The sequence below is a fragment of the Arachis ipaensis genome, chromosome B09 (assembly GCF_000816755.2).
Source record: "Arachis ipaensis cultivar K30076 chromosome B09, Araip1.1, whole genome shotgun sequence".
In the NCBI taxonomy this organism is placed as follows: Eukaryota; Viridiplantae; Streptophyta; class Magnoliopsida; order Fabales; family Fabaceae; genus Arachis; species Arachis ipaensis.
Genome location: NC_029793.2, coordinates 119,645,041 through 119,667,152, shown reverse-complemented (window position 1 = coordinate 119,667,152; position 22,112 = coordinate 119,645,041). Strand labels below are relative to the sequence as shown.

The 22,112-nt window shown below is 37.9% G+C and overlaps 2 protein-coding genes across 2 annotated transcripts; one reads left to right on the top strand and one right to left on the bottom strand.

Moving 5' to 3' along the window:
• LOC107615881 lies at nucleotides 13,847-14,695 on the top strand. Its single transcript, XM_016317900.1, has one exon. The coding sequence runs from the start codon at nucleotides 13,847-13,849 to the stop codon at nucleotides 14,693-14,695; it is 849 nt and encodes a 282-aa protein (XP_016173386.1).
• Nucleotides 20,792-21,402, bottom strand: LOC107615882. Its single transcript, XM_016317901.1, has 2 exons — nucleotides 21,214-21,402; nucleotides 20,792-21,124 (listed from the first exon to the last, which is right to left on the bottom strand). Exons 1-2 carry the CDS (start codon nucleotides 21,400-21,402, stop codon nucleotides 20,792-20,794), a joined length of 522 nt encoding a protein of 173 aa, XP_016173387.1.

The following is a 22,112-nucleotide window of genomic DNA, read 5'->3' as shown; positions in this document are numbered from 1 at the left end:
AACATTCTCATGTATTGATTTTTTTTCAACTTCAAGCATTCTCCCAAGTCTTTCCTTCTCTGTTTCTAATTTTTTTCAAGATCCACAATCCAAAATCTAAAGTTTGATTGATCTAATTAGAAATTTAATTAGATGTTTCTTGCCTCAATCCATTAATCTATTAATCATAGCACTTGCCGATATCCGTGAGCTTTAATTTTCGCTCATCAAGTTTTTGGTGCTGTTACTAGGGATTAATTGAGATTGATAATATACATCAGATTAAATCCTAAATTAGATCTTGTTTAATTTTATTTTCTGTTCTTTCCTTTTCTTTATTTTGTTTAAATCTTTCTTCCTTCTTTATTTCTCTTTTACTCCACAAGATGCGTTTGATCTTTTCTTGTTAAAGAATCATGGAATCAAATGCTATGGACACAATCCTAGTAGTCAATAAACTCTTGGGCTGACAACTCACGTCTTTCAGAATACAAGTGGAATACTTGCAAGCTTCACAAATTGCTACATGTGGTTTGCGTGGAGGAGCACACAAGAGAGAAAGATGTGAACTATTCACCACCAAATAAGTCAATTACATAGAATATTCATCAAGGCTAGGGAACAATCCTTACTTCCCTAGACAAAGGAAATATCCTAATGATAATTGGTGGAATCAAAGACAAGCGTACTCTAATGTCGCCTGCCAACAACAAGAAAGCCAGATGTAACTACATGGTCCTCTTGAACTTGTTATAGAGAAACTATCTCAATTCACTGATGAGTTTATTCAAAAAACCGAAGACTTCATACAAGAGATAAAAGAGAATTTCAAAAACCATGGATATTCCATCAAGAAACTAGATGGGCAAGTGAAGCATATTGTTGATCAATGGCCGACGAACAAAATCCTACAGAGGAATGCAAAGAAACTAATAGAAGGGGTCCATATCTTAGTAAATAAGAAGAAACGATAGAGAGCGATTTGGCTAATCCATTAAGTTAAGAAGTGCACAATAAAAAGGCTCTAACTAATTTTCCATAACAATTCAAGGAGGAAAAAGAAAAGAAGTCAGCAGATATTTGTTCAATAGAGAAGACATTCTCAAACAAGACCAAGGAAATAAGCTCCACCATGTGTGTGTACAAAATCTCACTGGAAGAAGATTCTAAAACCATAGTGCAAACACAAAAGAAGGATTAATGCAACAATGAAACAAGTTGTTCACAAAGAGGTAATAAAGATGTGGGAGGCAATCTAATTAGTGAATATATTTTTCTCCTCTTTTCCATTTAAGTGTTTTCTTTTAATTAATTGAAAAAAAACTTTTTCTTTTCTTTTTCATTTAAACATCCCATAGTTGCATTTTTCTTCTTTTTTGTTGCTTTGTATTTTTTTCACCTCTTTTTGGTTTACCTTATTTTTCAAAAATTTTCAATAAAATTTTTTTATTAGATTCTGCTCTCTACTTAAATTTTTTTTATTGATTTTAATTTTTCAAAACTAGTTTTCAAAAAGTTTTGCTTTATAACTACCATCATTGTTATCTTCCAAAGACCACTCTGCATGCATGCATGTCACCCTTGTCCATACCACTCTTCTCTATTTCTGTTATCATACCTCACATGCAAACATGCATCCAGACACTACACACATACATGTTCATATTTCCTTCTTCTCTATCCACCTTTCATTTCACAACATATGGCCCTCCTCCAAATGGCATGCAAGCCCGGCGTGCCTCAACAAGCCCGGTGTCCCTCTTTGCTTCCAAACACAATCCAAACGTCTATCAACCCAAGCCTGACGGCCATCAAGCCCTGGAGGATTACTTGGGCAAATGCCCAAAGATGAAGATGCAAGCCCGGTGTTTGATGAGCGGATAATTTATACGCTTTTTGGCATTGTTTTTAGTATGTTTTTAGTAGGATCTAGTTACTTTTAGGGATGTTTTCATTAGTTTTTATGTTAAATTCACATTTCTGGACTTTACTATGAGTTTGTATGTTTTTCTGTGATTTCAGGTATTTTCTGGCTGAAATTGAGGGACTTGAGCAAAAATCAGATTCAGAGGTTGAAGAAGGACTGCTGATGCTGTTGGATTCTAACCTCCCTGCACTCAAAATGGATTTTCTGGAGCTACAGAACTCAAAATAACGCGCTTCCAATTGCGTTGGAAAGTAGACATCCAGGGCTTTCCAGCAATGTATAATAGTCCATACTTTAGCCGAGTTTAGACGACGTAAAAGGGTGTTGAACGCCAGTTCTATGCTGCTGTCTGGAGTTAAACGCCAGAAACAAGTCACAAACCAGAGTTGAACGCCAGAAATACGTTACAACCTGGCGTTCAACTCCAGAAAGAGCCTCTGCACGTGTAACATTATAGCTCAGCCCAAGCACACACCAAGTGGGCCCCGGAAGTGGATTTATGCATCAATTACTTACTTCTGCAAACCCTAGTGACTAGTTTAGTATAAATAGAACTTTTTATCATTGTATTCGTAGTCTTGGTTACTCCGGTTCCCCTTTGGGGCCGAGACCAATGAACTCCATTATCACTTATGTATTTTCAATGGTAGAGTTTCTACACTCCATAGATTAAGGTGTGGAGCTCTGTTGTTCCTCAAAGATTAATGCAAAGTACTACTGTTTTCTATTCAATTCATCTTATTTCGCTTCTAAGATATTCATTCGCACTCCAACCTGAATGTGATGAACGTGACAATCATCATCATTCCTTATAAATGCGTGCCTGACAACCACTTCCGTTCTACATTAGATTGAATGAGTATCTCTTAGATCTCTTAATCAGAATCTTCGTGGTGTAAGCTAGAATGATGGCGGCATTCAAGAGAATCCGGAAAGTCTAAACCTTGTCTGTGGTATTCCGAGTAGTACTCAAAACTCGTGAGTACTGGGCGTAGTGACAGACGCAAAAGGATAGTAAATCCTATTCCAGTACGATCGAGAACCTCCAAGATGATTAGCCATGCAGTGACAGCGCATCGGACCATTTTCACAGAGAGGAATAGGATGCAACCAACGACAAGGATGATGCCTCTAGACGATTAGCCGTGCTGTGACAGAGCATTTGGACCATTTTCCCGAGAGAGATCGAAAGTAGCCATTGGCACCGGTGACATCCTTACATAAAGCCAGCCATAGAAAGGAGTAAGACTGATTGGATGAAGACAGCGGGAAAGTAGAGATTCAGAGGAACGAAAGCACCTCTACACGCTTATCTGAAATTCTCGCCATTGAATTACATAAGTATTTCTATCCTTAGTATATTATCTATTTTCGAAAACTCCATAATCAATTATTATCCGCCTGACTGAGATTTACAAGATGATCATAGCTTGCTTCAAGCCAACAATCTCCTTGGGATTCGACCATTACTCACGTAAGGTATTACTTGGACGACCCAGTGCACTTGCTGGTTAGTTGTGCGAAGTTGTGACAGACAATAAAATTAGATCATAGCACCAGGCCTTTGAAGCCATGGATATGTATCACAATTTCGTGCACCAAGTTTTTGGTGTTGTGATGAGCGGATAATTTATACACTTTTTGGCATTGTTTTTAGTATGTTTTTAGTAGGATCTAGTTACTTTTAGGGATGTTTCCATTAGTTTTTATGTTAAATTCACATTTCTGGACTTTACTATGAGTTTGTGTGTTTTTCTGTGATTTCAGGTATTTTCTGGCTGAAATTGAGGGACTTGAGCAAAAATCAGATTCAGAGGTTGAAGAAGGACTGCTGATGCTGTTGGATTCTGACCTCCCTGCACTCAAAATGGATTTTCTGGAGCTACAGAACTCAAAATAACGCGCTTCCAATTGCGTTGGAAAGTAGACATCCAGGGCTTTCCAGCAATGTATAATAGTCCATACTTTAGCCGAGTTTAGACGATGTAAAAGGGTGTTGAACGCCAGTTCTATGCTGCTGTCTGGAGTTAAACGCCAGAAACAAGTCACAAACCAGAGTTGAACGCCAGAAATACGTTACAACCTGGCGTTCAACTCCAGAAAGAGCCTCTGCACGTGTAACATTATAGCTCAGCCCAAGCACACACCAAGTGGGCCCCGGAAGTGGATTTATGCATCAATTACTTACTTCTGCAAACCAGAGTGACTAGTTTAGTATAAATAGAACTTTTTATCATTGTATTCGTAGTCTTGGTTACTCCAAATAGCGCGCTTCCAATTGCGTTAAAAAGTAGACATCCAGGGCTTTCCAGAAATGTAGAATAGTCCATACTTTGGCCGAGTTTAGATGACGTAAAAGGGCGTTGAACGCCAGTTTTATGCTGCTGTCTGGAGTTAAACGCCAGAAACAAGTCACAAACCAGAGTTGAACGCCAGAAATACGTTACAACCTGGCATTCAACTCCAGAAAGTGCCTCTGCACGTGTAAAATTCTAGCTCAGCCCAAGCACACACCAAGTGGGCCCCGGAAGTGGATTTGTGCATCAATTACTTACTTTTGTAAACCCTAGTGACTAGTTTAGTATAAATAGAAGTTTTTATCATTGTATTCGTAGTCTTGGTTACTCCGGTTCCCCTCTGGGGCGGAGACCAATGAACTCCATTATCACTTATGTATTTTCAATGGTAGAGTTTCTACACTCCATAGATTAAGGTGTGGAGCTCTGCTGTTCCTCAAAGATTAATGCAAAGTACTACTGTTTTCTATTCAATTCATCTTATTTCGCTTCTAAGATATTCATTCGCACTCCAACCTGAATGTGATGAACATGACAATCATCATCATTCCTTATGAACGCGTTCTTGACAACCACTTCTGTTCTACATTAGTTTGAATGAGTATCTCTTAGATCTCTTAATCAGAATCTTCATGGTGTAAGCTAGAATGATGGCGGCATTCAAGAGAATTCGGAAAGTCTAAACCTTGTCTGTGGTATTCCGAGTAGGATTCAATGATTGAATGACTGTGACGAGCTTCAAACTCGCGAGTGCTGGGCGTAGTGACAGACGCAAAAGGAGGGTGAATCCTATTCCAGCATGATCGGGAACCTCAAATGATTAGCCGTGCCGTGACAGGGCATTTTGGACCATTTTCACAAGAGGAGGGGATGTAGCCACTGACAACGGTGATGCCCTTGCATAAAGCCAGCCATAGAAAGGAGTAAGACTGATTGGATGAAGACAACGGGAAAGTAGAGATTCAGAGGAACGAAAGCACCTCTACACGCTTATCTGAAATTCTCGCCAATGAATTACATAAGTATTTCTATCCTTAGTTTATTATCTATTTTCGAAAACTCCATAATCAATTATTATCCGTCTGACTGAGATTTACAAGATGACCATAGCTTGCTTCAAGCCAACAATCTCCGTGGGATTCGACCCTTACTCACGTAAGGTATTACTTGGACGACCCAGTGCACTTGCTGGTTAGTTGTGCAAAGTTGTGACAGACAATAAAATTAGATCAGAGCACCAGGCCTTTGAAGCCATGGATATGTATCACAATTTCGTGCACCAGTGTTTAACACCTTTCAACTTTCCAGGATGCAACAATTAAGGCCCAAATCCATTATACAAATCATTAGAAGTCTTAATCACTTCCAAATATTGAAGATTCAAAATTCAAGAAGATTAGTTATCATTAATTCCTTCTAGAAATATAAAAATTTGGTTGTTAGGATTTGTTTCTAGGTTAGATTTGAATGATTGTTTTGATTTAAATTTGAAGTAGATAGTTAGTTATCTTATCTTTCCCAAAGATAATATTAGATTGAGTTTTTGAATTTGAATTCTAGATAGAACTTAGGATATAAATAAGTGAACAAGGTTCACAAGGGGATCATCCAATCAAAAGGAGGATCTTCGGATCCGAATCCATCGGATCACAAATCTCTCTCATCATTAGGATTAGTTTCTTTTCTATCATGAGTTATTAAACGTCCTCTGTTGAAGGTTAGGAGCTCTGTTTGGTTTAAGGATTAATAATGTAAGTGTTTCATTTATTTTAATTCATGCTTCTGTACTTTTTCAAGATTGAGTTTTGTTCTTCATCAATAAAGGTTAGAACTATTGGAAAATATTCTAAATCTGTCTTGGATTCTGATTTTATATTTGGGAAAAATTTTGGAATCAACTTAAAACTCATCTCATAATCTTCACTTATCTAGATCTAGTTTGAATAAGTGACATATAATTCGGCTAGTGATAGTTCTTGAAGATTATGTGGCTTGAAATCAAAACCGTTCTTCACCTCTTCTTTCGATTATGTAACCAAGGGATTGGCAACAAATTGGGTTCAGAGAAATTAAAACACCAAGGGGTTGAGGGTTTGATTATAAATGATTTGCTGTGAAAAGATGTTTGCATGAATTAAATAAGAAAGCATAAGCGTTGTTCTTCCAAGAATCAAACATCTCTGAAGCCTTCAACATTCTCATCTATTGATTTTCTTCCGACTTCAAGCATTCTCTTAAGTCTTTCATTCTCCATTTCTACTTTTTTTCAAGATCCACAATCCAAAATCTAAGGTTTGATCAATCTAATTAGAAATTTAATTAGATGTTGCTTGCCTCATTCCATTAATCCTCTTGAGAACGATATCCACTCACCGTAGTATTACTTGAATGATCCGGTATACTTGCTGGTATCCGTGAGCTTTAATTTTTTCTCATCTATCTATGACCGACATACTGGCTAGAAAGGCAACAAATAATAATTTTGATGAAGGTCCTTTAGATAAAAGGCAAGTTAATGTTATTCTAGCATTAATACAAATTAGAATAGCTAATATTCTTTTTCTTTTGATTTGCCATTATTGGTTTGCTAATAAATTAATTCTAATTTTTTTATATTTATGTTCAGAATCAGCTTTTTGTATTTATGATTTTTTAAAATTTGGATATTATGTGTATTTAACAAAGGTTGTTATATGTATGTCCTTATGGATATTAAATTCATAAAACTACGAGTGTTATTATTCATCTTTTACTTTATTCTGCATTAAAATAGTTTTGGAAAACTATCGAATTCAAACCCTAAATAGTTTTGAGAGTTCTACCTTTACTTGATCAAGTTAGATTTGTGTTAGTTTCTTTATTTTTTTCTCCCGTTTTTGCTCAACCTCAAATTTATTTAAATAGAAAGAACAATTGCGTATCCAAGAAAAGATGTGTTGGGAGGAATCAAAGGTGTAAGCAGAAGACATAAGGAAACACCCACGAGGGACGTGTCTATGATCGACACAATGGCTAGAAAGGTAGCAGATAATAATTTTGATGAAGGTCCTTCAGATAAAAGGCAAGTTAATGATATTCTAGCATTACTACAAATTAGAATAGATAATATTCTTCTTTTTGATTTGCTATTACTAGTTTGATAATTAATTGATATTGATTTTTGATATTTTTGTTTAGAATAAGTTTTTTGTATTTATTACTTTTTTTTAAAATTCAAATGTTATGTGTATTTAACAAAAGATCTTATATGTATGACCTTATGGATGTTAAACTCATGAAACTGCAAGGTGTTAATCTTCCTCCTTTACTTTATTCTACACTAAAATAATTTGGAAAAATTTTCGAATTCAAACCCTATATAGATTTGAGAGCACTAGCTTTACTTGAGCAGGTTAGATTTGTGTTACTTCCTTTATTTTTATCTCCTTCTTTTACTCCACCACAAATTTATTTAAATAGAAAGCGCATTTACGCATCAAGAAAAGGATGTGTTGGGAGGAATCCCAGCTCTAAGAAGAAGACTTGTAAGGGAACGCTCAAGAGGGTTGAGCCTATGCCTAACACAATTGCTGGAAAGGAAGCAGATGGTAAATTTGATGAATGTCCTTTAGAGAAAAAGGCAAGTTAATTACATTTAGCTTTAATACGAATCCAACAACTAATATTCTTGCTCTTGATTCGCCTTTAAGTAAAATGGTTTGATAATGAATTGATACGAAACATTGATAGTTATAGTCAAAATTAGTATTTGTTACTTCTAATTTCTTTAAATTTGGATATTATGTGTATTTTACATAGGATGTTATTCATATAACATTATGGATATTAAATGTATGAAAATACGGGTGTTACTTTTCATATTTTACTTTAGTCTACAACAAAAACACTTTGGAAAAGACAAGTTTTCCTAATAAAATAAAGTATAAAAGACTTGCATGAGAACTTGCAATAGGGACTAACTTAAAATGACTTAAGTGCTAATTTATGTGCAGGGATTTTGGAGAACTTGCAATGGTATTTATGTTGTGCCAGAATATCAATTCAGGTCGACTTTTCAATCCCATCATTCTTACTTGGCATCACTCAGAAGCACCTACCAGACTCACCAGAATGTGATGCTGGAACCTAGAACACTAGAAAATATAAAGAAATCGAAAGATATGGTAAAAACACCAACGCCATCAGGGAGTGTTGCAATGCCTACAAGTGATGACATAAACAGGATATACAGGTGGGTGACAAATCTTAGGACGGCACAACATACCACACTCGCGTGGATTTGAAATGGTGATGATGTTGGGTTGCGACGAGCAGACCTGCAAATATTAGGTTGGCAGAGAAGAGTAAGCAATGCGATGTGATGGAAAAAAATGGCGTCAAAATTTGATGAATATGGATTGTGTGTTATAGAGCTATAAAATACATTATTCTATTTTATTCAGGTGGTTGATTACTGATGTGTCATGTTAATTACTTCGAGCATCATAAGGTTTTGCAAGAATTTTTACTGTCTTTTGCCGAGATTAATGGTTAGTACAAATTGTCCTTAACCAACTAATATCACTAGTGCTTATAACTGCCTTAGTAAAGAGAAATTTTGATGATCTACTAAATCTTTAGTTATGACTTTTGGGTATAATAAGGATGTTATTTGGATATCTTGATGATATTTGGTTGTTACTTACTAAGTGGTAAATTGTAATTAGTTAGATAATATAATAACTCTAAACAATTGTTTAAATAATCAAAAAGTGGGTTTGTAGCGGCTAATATGGACTAATGAAAATATTGAACGATGTGTGGGCACAAAAAAGGATTCATTATTGTTCTTTGTCGGACCACAAGTCGCAGATAGCACTGGTTTGATGAGGAAAAGGTGAAAGATATGAACTATGTAATTAACTCCTTAACAACTCTACACAAAATCTTTTTTTCTTTACAATCATTTCATAAAAAAAATTATATGCTAACATGCTTTTTCAACTATGAAGTGATTTGTTCTAGTATATCAAAATGATCATTGGTGGCTATATGTGCTCTACCGACATACCGATAACCTATGGGTGTTAATGCATTCACATCTTTTGTTATTTTTTTTGCTTTTGATTCTTGTTTTCATAGGTTTAATTATAGTTTCAGCTTCTAATCTCATTACTTTTAGCTATCTTTTGCTACTAAGGTATTTGCTAAGATTTTTCAAGAAAATATAGTTAAAACGAAGGCAAATCAAGTAGTAAAGGAAGATAATCAAGAGGCAAAGTATTGCATAAAGAGTCAAGAGTTAAGCACTTAAGATCAAGCCATGCAGGAGACAAGGAAGGCTGAGGCATGACACACCCTGGAAGGCCAAGTAGGGGCGTGCCATGCCTTGAATGTTGAGACACAGGCGTGCCATGCTTAGGCAGGGGCGTGCCACGAGCAACACCAGGCGTGTCACACATGAATGTAAATCCCGCTAAAATTAGTAAATAAATAGTCAATAAATTGAATTTTTAATAAGAAAAATTAGAAATAAAAATATTATATTAAAATAGGATAGAGCCCTTTAAAATAAAAAATTTTGACACTAATTTCGAAGAATTTGGCCCAAGATTGGGCCGAACGGGCCTAATCGACTGAATCGGGCCCAAACCGGGACCGTGGGCCCAACCGGACCCATCACTTAAATGGACAGAAGCCCATCTTCTTCCCCATTCAGCAAAGAAGCACGCTGAATAGCCAATGGGAGAGGAGAGCTTCCAAACCCTCACCACAACCTTAATCCACCATAACTTCTTCATCCGAGCTCCGATCGCCGCATCGTCTGCGGCCACGCGTCCACCGCATCGACCTCTACGATTCTATCGGATCAATTTTATAGGTAAGCTTCAATCTTACCCCAGCCTCTCTATCCCTCAATTTTCAAAATTAAAGAGAACCCATGTTGAGATTTTGTTTAATTTGGTACTCTAGGTTCAATTTAGCTTGTGGAACTTGACGAATTTAGTTCATTTAGTTCGTGGGCATGGTGAGAGTCCTAAACCCTAGTTATTTCTTGATTGGATTATGTTGGATATTGAATTGTTGGGTATATGTATGTATATATATGTGTTAGGTGTATGAATGCATGATTTGGAGACATTGAAATCATTGGAAGCTTGATTTGAGAGCTTGGTGGAGTTAGAGTTGAATCTTAGTGATTGAAGTCTTGCCCTTTTTTCTTGTGGATTGCCTTGGTTAATACATTGAAATCGGCCAAGGTATGGTTTAGGTTTTTCATGTATAATATATAATATCGTGTGAAAACTTAGGCTAGAGAACCATAGGATAAGCTGGAATGATTATGTGTATTGGATGTTTAGTAACAATGATATGGTTTGAGTATGTATGGTGTTCCTTTGGTTTGGTTGGTATTGGAATGATGAATGATGATGTGATGATGTTTACAGAACTTGTGATTATGGCATTATATAAATATGGGTTGGTTTGTTGATGTTTGATGATAAACTTGTGAAGTTTAGGTTGAAGTGAGATGTTATTGAATTGAGAAATGGTAGGATTGCAGAGATTATTGTGATATTGTCAAAATTGTGTTATATTGATGATTATAGGTATGATGAGTTGGGTTGGAAAGAGTTTTAAAAAGAAAATGAGGTTTTGAGGTTTTTATGAAATTTGATTTTTGAAGAACGGAGGAAAAATTATTTAAAACGGAAAAGTTATGCACGTTAAAAGTTTGGGATTTAAAATGGCAAATCTGTAGATTTCAAACTTGGTAAAATTTTTGGAAAAACGTATGCTCATGCGTACGGTGACATGAGACTTTCGCGTACGCATAACCCTCATTCGCATATGGTAGCTATTGCCTCTTGCGCATGCGTGTGCGAACATGCCTATGTGTACGCGTAATGGGCTAAAATTTGCTCGCCCACACGTATGCGTGGCCGACGCGTGCGCGTGACTTGGGGTTTATGCGTACGCAAGATCTTCATGCGCGACCATGTGCTACTGTCTGGCACTAATGCGTACGCACGATCATGGGATGCGTATGCGTATTGGCCTAAACGCATACCCACGCGTACACGTGGCCTTGTTTTCTGCAAAACTAGATTTTGAGTTTTTAAATCAGATTTTAAACTTCTAAACCTCTATTTTCATCCTTTTAATCTCAGATCATAGTATGAGGTCTAGTATTAGGATGGAGATAGGAAATTGAGATAACTTGGGGCTGAAGTAAAGTAGAAAAAGTGGTGAAATAAATATGGAAATGAGTATAAATTGGATTATATATGATATTAAGGCATGTATGAGATGATGTTGCAAAGATTACAATAGTTATGAATATTTTTTTGACATTATATACTCAATTGATATGAGATACGAGTTTCCTAGGGTAAAGTACCGTGGCTTCTCCCCACGTGTTCCAGGTCAACACTCGATACTCTGTTAACCCTACGACGTAAGATGTGATCGGACACTCTAAATTCCCGGGAAGGTTGACCCCTATTGAGCAATTTTATATATATTTGAGAAAAAGCTATGCATATACTCTTGGGGATGCGCGTCGGGAGACAGTCCATGGTTTAGCAAATCAGATTTGTTGGGTTGGCTTGATAACCGATAGATGAGCCTCATCAGTCATAGGGAAGGCATGCATCTATGCATATTGCATGAATTAATTGTTGTGCATTAATTGGGTGTGCCTGAATGTACTTGCTATGCTAAATGTATAACTGTTAATTGCAGAACTTGTACTCTATTTGTGTTTGTCTTTATCTGCTTGACTGTCTGTGAAATAACATTGGTGATGGAGGAACGGAGGAAATGGATAGGTTAGTGTTAAAGTTAGGTTTAAGTTGAATTTGGAATTCCTTAGAATACCTACCCCTTTGTGGTTTCTGTTTAGTAACTTAAGTTTTAAAATCTGAGTGTCGGAGTTCTAGGATTGCCTCTGGTATTCCCAGGACCTTATATATTATATACGTGGCACCTTTACCATACTGAGAACCTCCGGTTCTCACCCCCATATTGTGTTGTTATTTTTAGATGCAGGTCGAGAGGCTCCTCACTAGGCGTCTGGACTTCTGAAGCAGAGTAGTCTCTAGGTATACTTTGATGTATAACTTTATATATATGTAGTTAGCTTTCTTTTCAAAAAATTTGTTTATTTTGTCCCTCCTAGAGGGTTGAGGAGAGTTAAGTTTTCAGTTATGTATTTTGGGTTTTTGGGATTTGTATATATATGTAAATATTCTCCGGCTAGCCTTAACTTCGCAGGGTGAGTTAGGAGCTTGTTATTCTGTACTTTTGACCCTCCATTCCCGCTTTCTACTTAGTTACACCTATGATCTCTAGGTTTCTTAGCACATAAGTAATCTCGTTTTCTGAGCGATGCACTTTTTATTTTGCGATTTTGTTTTATCTGTTTTCTAAGCCTCCTCGTATATTTTTCTTTTTTGGATACTATTATGTATATATTTTGTTTTAGAGGTTGTAATTCCACACCACCTCTATTTTACGGCTTAAGCGTAAAGATTTGTGTGGTAGGGAGTTACATTATGGTATCAGAGCAGTTCGTTCCTATAGAGCCTGAGGGACGGACTGACTATGCTTCTGTGCATTCTCTGTGTATGTGTTTATGTGCTATTAGGATATCTAACTGATATATGTGGCAGAAACGTTCATGAGCATGCATTTGGAACATAAAGTACTAGACCTACGATATTGAGACTGATCAACTTGATATCAGTTGTTTGTGTGTATAGGGACCAGATGTCGGCGAGGTAGTGGCAGAATAGGAAATGCTATTCCTGAAGCGACAGGTAATAATCATAACCCTGTAGACTTTATGACTGCCTTAGGAAACATGGCTGCGGCTATGCAGGCAACAGCCAAAGCTCTGGAAAACCAGATAAACAATGGGAACCATGGGAATAATAATGAAGATGGCCCTATTACGCTTGCCACATTCTTGAAGGTTCACCCTCCGACCTTCCGGGGAACCTCGAACCCCATTGAGGCTGATAAGTGGGTCCAAGAAATAGAATGGGCGCTACAGTATTGGTGGCAGGGAATACGACGAATCCTGCAGTCAGATGGTGTCATGATTTCCTGGGAACTTTTCCGAACAGAATACTACAAGAATTATTTTCCCAGTTTGGCTAGGAATGCCAAGGAACTTGAATTGATGCAATTAAAGCAAGGGCAGACGACGATTACTTAGTATACCAATAAGTTTGAGAAATTATGCCAATTCTCTCGCATCTGTCAAGGCGCTCTAGGGGATTTTGTGGAATAGAAGTGCATCAAGTATGAGGGAGGTCTTCGGAGTGAGATTCTGAACTTCATGACACCAATGGAGATCAGAGTGTTCTCTGAACTTGTAAACAAGAGTAGGGTGGCTGAAGAATGTGTGATGAAGGTGACAGCAGAGAAAGGAAGCATGAGAATGCCTTTTCAGAGGAATCAGGGGAGAAACTTTGCACCGAGGGGCAGGAGCTTCAAACATGGAGGCTTTGTCCCTCAAAACAATTAGGGGCGAGGCAACTTCAGGAGGCCAACTCACAATACTAATCAAGGAAGAAGATTTGGGAAACAGCCATAGCAGGACTTGAACTGTCAGAGGTGCAGGAAGCATCATCTAGGAGTTCCATGCAAATTGGGTATGGGAGTGTGCTATTTCTGCCGGCAACCCAGGCACTTAGCTTGGAGTAGCCCAGAAAAGAAGAAATATGAGACTGGTAGAGTGCAGCAGCCAGGGAGAGTATATACCACATCTGCAGCAGGCACTGAGGGGTCAGAGACACTGATTAGAGGTAATTGTGAGATAGCCGGTAAAATTTTAAGTGCATTGTTTGATTTTGGAGCAACACATTCATTCATTGCGTTTGAAAAGGATGATGAGTTAAGATTGAAAATAGGGATCTTGGGTTATGATTTAAAGGTGTATAATGCTACCCATGAAGCTATGGTGACTAGGTTAGGATGTCCACAAGTTCCATTTCGAGTAAAACAATGTGAATTCGTGCATGATCTGATTTGTCTGCCGATGACTGGTCTTGATCTCATCTTGGAACTAGATTGGTTGTCCAAGAACCATGTCTTGCTTGATTGTTCTGAGAAAACGGTATGCTTTATGCCGGAAGGGTCCGAAGCGTCTGTCATGGTGAATCACTATTATTTGAACTCGATTATGGTGAATTATTTTGGGGCTAAATATCAGGGCATTATGCTATTAACTATGGGTGTTTCGGGTGATGACCAAAGCTTGGAGCAGATTCCGATTGTTTGTGAGTTCCCAGAGGTGTTTCCGGATGATATTGACAAATTTTTACCTAACCGAGAGGTTGAATTCGCTATTGAGTTGGTGACTGGAGCTGGTCCAATCTCGTGTGCTCCTTATAGGATGTCACCTCTAGAAATGGCCAAGCTGAAGGCTCAGCTAGAAGATCTATTGGGTAAACACTATATTCGATCGAGTGTTTCTCATGGGGAGCGCCAGTACTGCTGGTAAAGAAGAAAGACAAAAATATGCGCTTGTGTGTTGATTATCGGCAGCTGAATAAGATTACTGTAAAGAATAAATATCCATTGCCAAGAATTGACGACCTAATGGACCAGTTACAAGGAGCCGGTGTATTTTCTAAGATTGATCTACGATCCGGATACCACCAGATAAGGATTAGGAATAAGGATATTCCCAAAACTGCCTTTAGGACGCGCTATGGTCATTGTGAGTAAACAGTGATGTCTTTTGGATTGACTAATGCTCCGGAGATATTCATGGTTTACATGAATAGAATTTTCCATCCGTATCTGGATAAGTTTGTTGTCGTATTCATCGATGACATTCTTATTTACTCTAAGACAGAAGATGATCATGCAGAAGATGATCATGGTTTACATGTGCTGCAAATCTTGAAAGGTAGGAAGTTGTATGCTAAGCTATCTAAGTGTGAGTTCTGGAAGACTGAAGTGAAGTTTCTTGGCCACGTGGTGAGCAAGCAGGGGATAGCAGTAGATCCTGTTAAGGTTGAAGTAGTGATGAATTGGGAGCGACCAACTTCAGTGACGGAGATCAGGAGTTTCCTAAGTTTGGCGGACTATTATCGGAGATTCATTAAAGGGGTTTTCACAGATCGCCTAACCTTTAACCAAGCTGACTAGGAAGGATGTACCTTTTGTTTGGACTCCTGAGTGCGAGGAGAGTTTTCTAGCATTGAAGCAGAGATTGACTACCGCACCCGTGTTGGTGTTGCCTGAGCCGAGTGAACCGTTCGAAGTGTACTGTGATGAATCACTGAAGGGTTTAGGATGCGTGCTGATGCAGCACCGTAAGGTCGTGGCATATGCCTCGCGGTAGTTAAGGTCGCATGAGATGAACTATCTGACTCACAACTTAGAACTTGCTGCTGTAGTGTTTGCTCTGAAGATCTGGAGACACTATCTCTATGGCGTTAAGTTTTAAGTTTTCTCAGATCACAAGAGCTTAAAGTACCTCTTTAAGTAGAAAGAGTTAAATATGCATTAGAGAAGGTGGATAGAGCTTCTGAAAGACTATGACTTCGAGTTCAACTACCATCCTGGAAGGCAAATGTTGTGGCAGATGCCTTGAGTCGAAAATCTCTATGTGCTACTTGGATGATGCTGCAAGAGGAAGAGTTACTAAAAGCATTCCAAGGTTTGAAACTAGGAGTTAGAGAAGAGTTTGGGACTTTTTGCTTAAGTCAGCTACAGATTTCAAGTGATTTCAAAGCTGAACTCCTAAAGGCTCATCAGAATGACGAAGAATTGTATAAGATTTTGCCGGTGATTGAGCAAGGCGTACGCGTGACCCTATTTTCTGCAAAACTAGATTTTGAGTTTTTAAACTGGATTTTAAACTTCTAAACCTCTATTTTCATCCTTTTAGTCTCAGATCATACTATGAGGTCTAGTATTAGGATGGAGATAGGAAATTGAGATAACTTGGGGGTGAAGTAAAGTAGAAAAATTGGTGAAATAAATATGGAAATGAGTATAAATTGGAGTATATATGATATTAACGCATGTATGATATGATTTTGCGAAGATTACAATGGTTATGAATATTGTTTTGGCATTATATACTCAATTTATTTGAGATACGAGTTTTCCTGGGTAAAGTACTGTGACTTGCCCCCACGTGTTCCAGGTCGACACTCGATACTCTGTTGACCCTACAACGTAAGATGTGACCGGGCACTCTAAATTCCCAGGAAGGTTGACTCCCATTGAGCAATTTCATATATATTTGAGAAAAAGCTATATATAGACTCTTGGGGATGCGCGTCAGGGGCAGTCCATGGTTTAGAAAACCGGACTTGTCGGGTTGGCTTGATAACCGACAGATGAGCCTCATCAGCCATAGGGAAGGCATGCATCGTATGCATATTGCTTGAATTACTTGTTGTGCATTAACTGGGTGTGCCTGAATGTACTTGCTATGCTAAATGTATAACTATTAACTGCAGAACTTGTATTCTATTTGTGTTTGTCTTTATCTGCTTGACTGTCTGTGAAATAACATTGGTGATGGAGGAACGGAGGAAAGGTGGACAAGTTAGTATTAAAGTTAGGTTTAAGATGAATTTGGAATTCCTTAGAATACTTACCCCTTTGTGGTTTCTATTTAGTAACTTAAGTTTTAAAATCTAAGTGTCGGCGTTCTAGGATTGCCTCTGGCATTCCCAGGACCTTATATATTATATACGTGGCACCTTTACCGTGCTGAGAACCTCTGGTTCTCACCCCATACTGTGTTGTTGTTTTCAGATGCAGGTCGAGAGGTTCCTCGCTAGGCGTCTGGACTTTTGAAGCAGAGTAGTCTCTGTGTTTATTTTGATGTACAGCTTTATGTATATGTACTTAGCTTTCTCTCAAAGAAACTTGTTTATTTTGTCCCTCCTAGAGGGTTAAGGAGAGTTAAGTTTTTAGTTATGTATTTTGGGTTTTCGGGATATGTATATATATGTAAATATTCTCCTGCCAACCTTAGCTTCGCAGGTTGAGTTAGGAGCTTGTTATTCTGTACTTTTGACTCTCCATTCCCGCTTTCTACTTAGTTACACCTATGATCTCTAGGTTTCTTAGCTCGCAAGTAATCTCGTTTTCTGAGCGATGCGCTTTTTATTTTGTAATTTTGTTTTATCTGTTTTCCAGGGCTCCTCATATATTACTCTTTTTCAGATACTATTATGTATATATTTTGTTTTAGAGGTCATAATACAACACCACCTCTGTTTTATGGCTTAAGCGTAAAGCTTTGTGTGGTAGGGTGTTACAATGAAGGCAAGCAGGATCCCTGATAGCAATCCCAAATCAGGCGTGCCACGTTAGATGCAGGGCATGCCACGCCTTTGCTCAGCCCAAGAGGGCGTGCCACACAGTGAAGATGGTGTGTGTACGCACGCTTTTAAAAATGCACACAGTGTGTGCGTGCACACACAAACCAGAAACCAAAAATTCTGCAACATCACAGAATTCAGATTTCGGACACCAAATTTCGACGATCATATCTTTCTCTACAAATTTTAGATTTCTATAAAATTGATACCGTTTTAAAGCTCTTTGAATTGTCTTTATTTTGATACAAAAATCCTTAAATTTCAAAAACCGTAGCTCAAGATATGATCTCTAAACCTCAGTTTTACCAAATTTTCAATCCAACATCACTTATTCCACATTCAAAGTAGTCCTAATGTGCTTAATTAATTCATATTCATACACCTTTTCATCTTTCCAACTCCTAGCATCACATAGATCTTTCATTCCATACCCACATTCTACTTATAAAAATGTAAACCTCAACAATATACATCACAAAAACATCATTCCACCATCATATGTCCACATCACCAAGCTTTTTCATTTATAAATATCCACAAGCATACAAACCCAATATCACTACCCAACATTATCATCATTCAACTTCCATCTCTATAATCAAAAACAATATCACACTCATCAAAATTATCATGCATTATCACACAATACACACTTCAACTTACCTTCCTTACCTCTTCTAGCCTCCGACCCAAAATTCACAGCCTCTGGTCCAAAATTCACCAATCAATATATATATACATACATGTATAACTCATAATTCAAACAATTCCTTATCAAATACAAAATCCAACAATGCACTAATTATGCACTATTACACTAATCTCATCCAAACCTTCAATTACCACAATATACCATCTATGCACATCAAATTCATCCAAATACATAATTCAAACCTAATCCTAAGGAAATTTAACCTTGGAATCCTCATCACATCTTATGGTACTTAAATGAAACTTAAACCATACCTCTTGTAGTCACAATAATTTGATCCTTCCTTGTAAATTTCCACCAAGCACTAGCTTTAAACTCCACCAAGAGTTTCGCAAGCCAAATTCAAGTTCCCAAGAGCACCAAAATCTCACCCAACAACTCTAACACAACCAATATCATACATACATCAACTTAGGGCTCACTAAATGTCATAAATTACAAGGGTTAGAGGGCTCTTTACCTTAATCCACGAAATTGGTTGATGGAATTCCCCAATGGCTCATTGATAAACCCATATTTCATGAGTTCTTTTGTGCTTAATTTGAGTGATTTATTCAATCCTCCACCTACTTATTCATATTAACTGCATGGTTTTACTTTCCCTTCCTTATTATGTCATATTGTGAAAAACATGTTTCCTAAGCTTTAAAAATTAATTGTTTTAATTACCTTTATTTCCATTCGACGCCGAAACTCCACCAAGAGTTTCGCAAGCCAAATTCAAGTTCCCAAGAGCACCAAAATCTCACCCAACAACTCTAACACAACTAATATCATACATACATCAACTTAGGGCTCACTAAATGTCATAAATTACAAGGGTTAGAAGGCTCATGACCTTAACCCACGAAATTGGTTGATGGAATTCACCAATGGCTCATACTAGAGCACCCCTAAACAATCAAAGTCACAAGATTTTCTCAAAACCCAAACCAAATTTGAAATACCAAAGAAAAAATGAAACTGGGAATATTTCATTGAGAAACTCACCACATAACCTAGATAGACTTGAAGAGCTCGTCGAGGACGATGCGTGGCTGCAAAAGGCTCATCGATCGGAGCACTGGAGAGAAAGTTATGGTAGTTTGAAGATCAAGAGGGGTTAGGGTTTTCTCTCTTCCTTTCTTAGCTGTGGTGTTGTGTTTATGAGGGTGAAGTGGCTAAATCGGGGTTAATTTAAGCTGTGGTGAACCCGTTAGTGTTTTTGGCCCGTTTGACCTAATTTTGGGCCAAACCTTTAGAATTAGTGCTCGGTTTTGAATTCTAATTATTTTTCTAAGGTTTTCTACTGTTTTAATTATTCTCGCACAGTATCGGACAGACTTAAACCGATTCGGCCGGTTATTTTGCCATTTCACGGTCTGACGCGGTTTTTAGCCAAAATTACATTTTCTAAATCTGAAAAATCCTCTGAGTTCAAATATCATATTTAAATCTTCAAATTCCTGTTGCTAAATTTTCTAACCATATTTGCTCATATTTAATTTATATTTAATTAAACACGGTTTGACCGGATTTTACGTCCTTCCCACCTAACAAAAATTTTTGTCCTAAAAAATGTTCGATATCAAATCTTCATATAAGTTCTCTCAATAACTAATCAGATGTTATGTTCATCACACCCATCATAAAACCTTCCCTTAAACCGAAACTCACCACCCTTCACCGTTTCCTTCAAATTAACCGCACTACAACCTCAATGTTTCAATTTACTGTCTTCCAAATCCATCATCCAAGGTCCAATAATTTATCCATAAAAATTTAAGCACGAATCCAATTACACCTCTAGTCATTTATACAGCTATTTTAGAATCAATCTAACCTCATAGCCACAATTAAACTTAACTACTTGTGAATCACTATTGGCATTAGCTCACTAAACCTATCACTTATTTCCTCAAGTACTAAACCACAACTTAGCATAACCGACATTCACTAGATTTCTATCTATGATAGCCAAAATCAATTACCAACTTAAGCGTACTTTTAGCACGTTGTTGCCAATCATTCACTTACCTCTTCCCATCCCGTCGGATCTAACGGCATCCTCCGTCGTCATAGTAAACACACGACCTGGTTGTTGGGCCTTGGCAGCATTCAGGTTGACCTTCTTAGGACAGTTCCAAGACATGTGTCCAACTCCTCCGCAACTATAATAAAGTCCCAATCCAGCTCGACATGGAGTTCCTGGATGATAGCTTCTACACTGCCTACAAGTCATTTCATTATGAGGTTGCTTCCCATACTTCCTTCCTTGATGGATATTATTGTTGTTTCTTCGGAAATTGTCTTAGCCTTGCTGGGGCTGCTGGTTATGACCTCCTCTCTTAAAATCCTGACCCATTGGGGCAAGATACCTCGCACCCTCTCGACCATGGTTCCCACCATGTTTGGTGTTAGCAGTTGCATTCCTCCTTAAGCTATCTTCCACCACACGGCTCTTGTTGACTAATTCTGCAAAGCTCTTGACTTCAAGAGGTGCCACAGCTCTCATAATGTCATCCTTCAGGCTATCTTGGTACTTCATGCATTTTCATTCCTCATACCTTGCAGGGGCACCTTGATAAACCCTTGAAAATTGGCACAACTCCTCAAATTTGCTTGTGTAAGCCGCCACAGTCATAGATCCTTGCTTCAGTTGTAGTAATTCCAATTCTTTAGCCTGTCTCGCGGAGTTCAGGAAGTACTTCTTGTAAAACTCCTCCCTGAATCTCTCCCAGGTGATAGCCTCATCTTCATTCCCTTGTTGAAGCAAATGGTGAGCTCCTTGCCACCAATGTTGTGCTTCCCCACGCAGTTGGTAAGCAGTGAATTCGACTAGCTGATCCTCTGGTACATGTTGTACTTGCATTGCCCTCTCTACAGCCTGGAACTAATTATCGGCCTTCGTCGGATCAGTCGATCCTCTAAATGTGGGAGGATTGACCTTTAGAAAGGTTTCCAATGTCATCGGACCTGCAACTGAACTTCCTCCAGCTCTATTACTATTTCGTTCATCCTTCCCGTCGCTTGGTTGACAGCCGCCACATTAGCTTGCATAGTGTTGATAAGTTGGGTCATTACAGCTAGAAAGCCAGCTTGATTGCCAGTAGGAGTGGGTTCCTCATTTCCTCTCCATCCGCGACCTCGTCCATGAGTTTCCATTTCGGGTCATATCCACACAAAACAAGCGATATCAAGGTGATTAGTCTCAATATCTCAAGTTAAGTACTTCAATCCCCCCAAAAGTATACTCATAGACTTCATGCTAAACATATCAATCAGATATCCTAAGTAGCACATGCACAATTCAGAGTATGCATTGAAGCATAAGCAATCCACCCCTCAGGCTCACGAGGACGAACTGCTCTGATACCATAAATATAACATCCTAATATTCAAATCCTTATGCTCGAGTTATAAGTCAATGATAATAAGGTGGTACGACTCTCAGGTAGATTTTTAATACATAATTATAAGTATAATTGAAGGGAGTATTAATCGAGAAGCCTAAAAAGAGTAAAAATAAAATCACAAGGTCATAACACCCACGTATTGTCAAACGGAACATAAAGCGTAAATTGAAGACGATATAGAGTTAAATCCATGAAGAAGAATATGATAAAGTCGGAATATAGATATATAGCATAAGTAATTAGTCACTAGTCGCGACTGAGAAACCCCAGTTGGAGGGTTTATCTTGTGTTGAATTTAGAGGATTTTATCGCCTTCTCCCACATTTATTCAATGAAATAGCATGGTTTTGTAAATTCTCCTTTAATTGTGCTTAAGAGTGAAAACATGCCTTTTAGGTCTTAAGATAGCTAAAATTAATTCACCTTGATTTCATTAGATGCCTTGATATATTTGTTAAG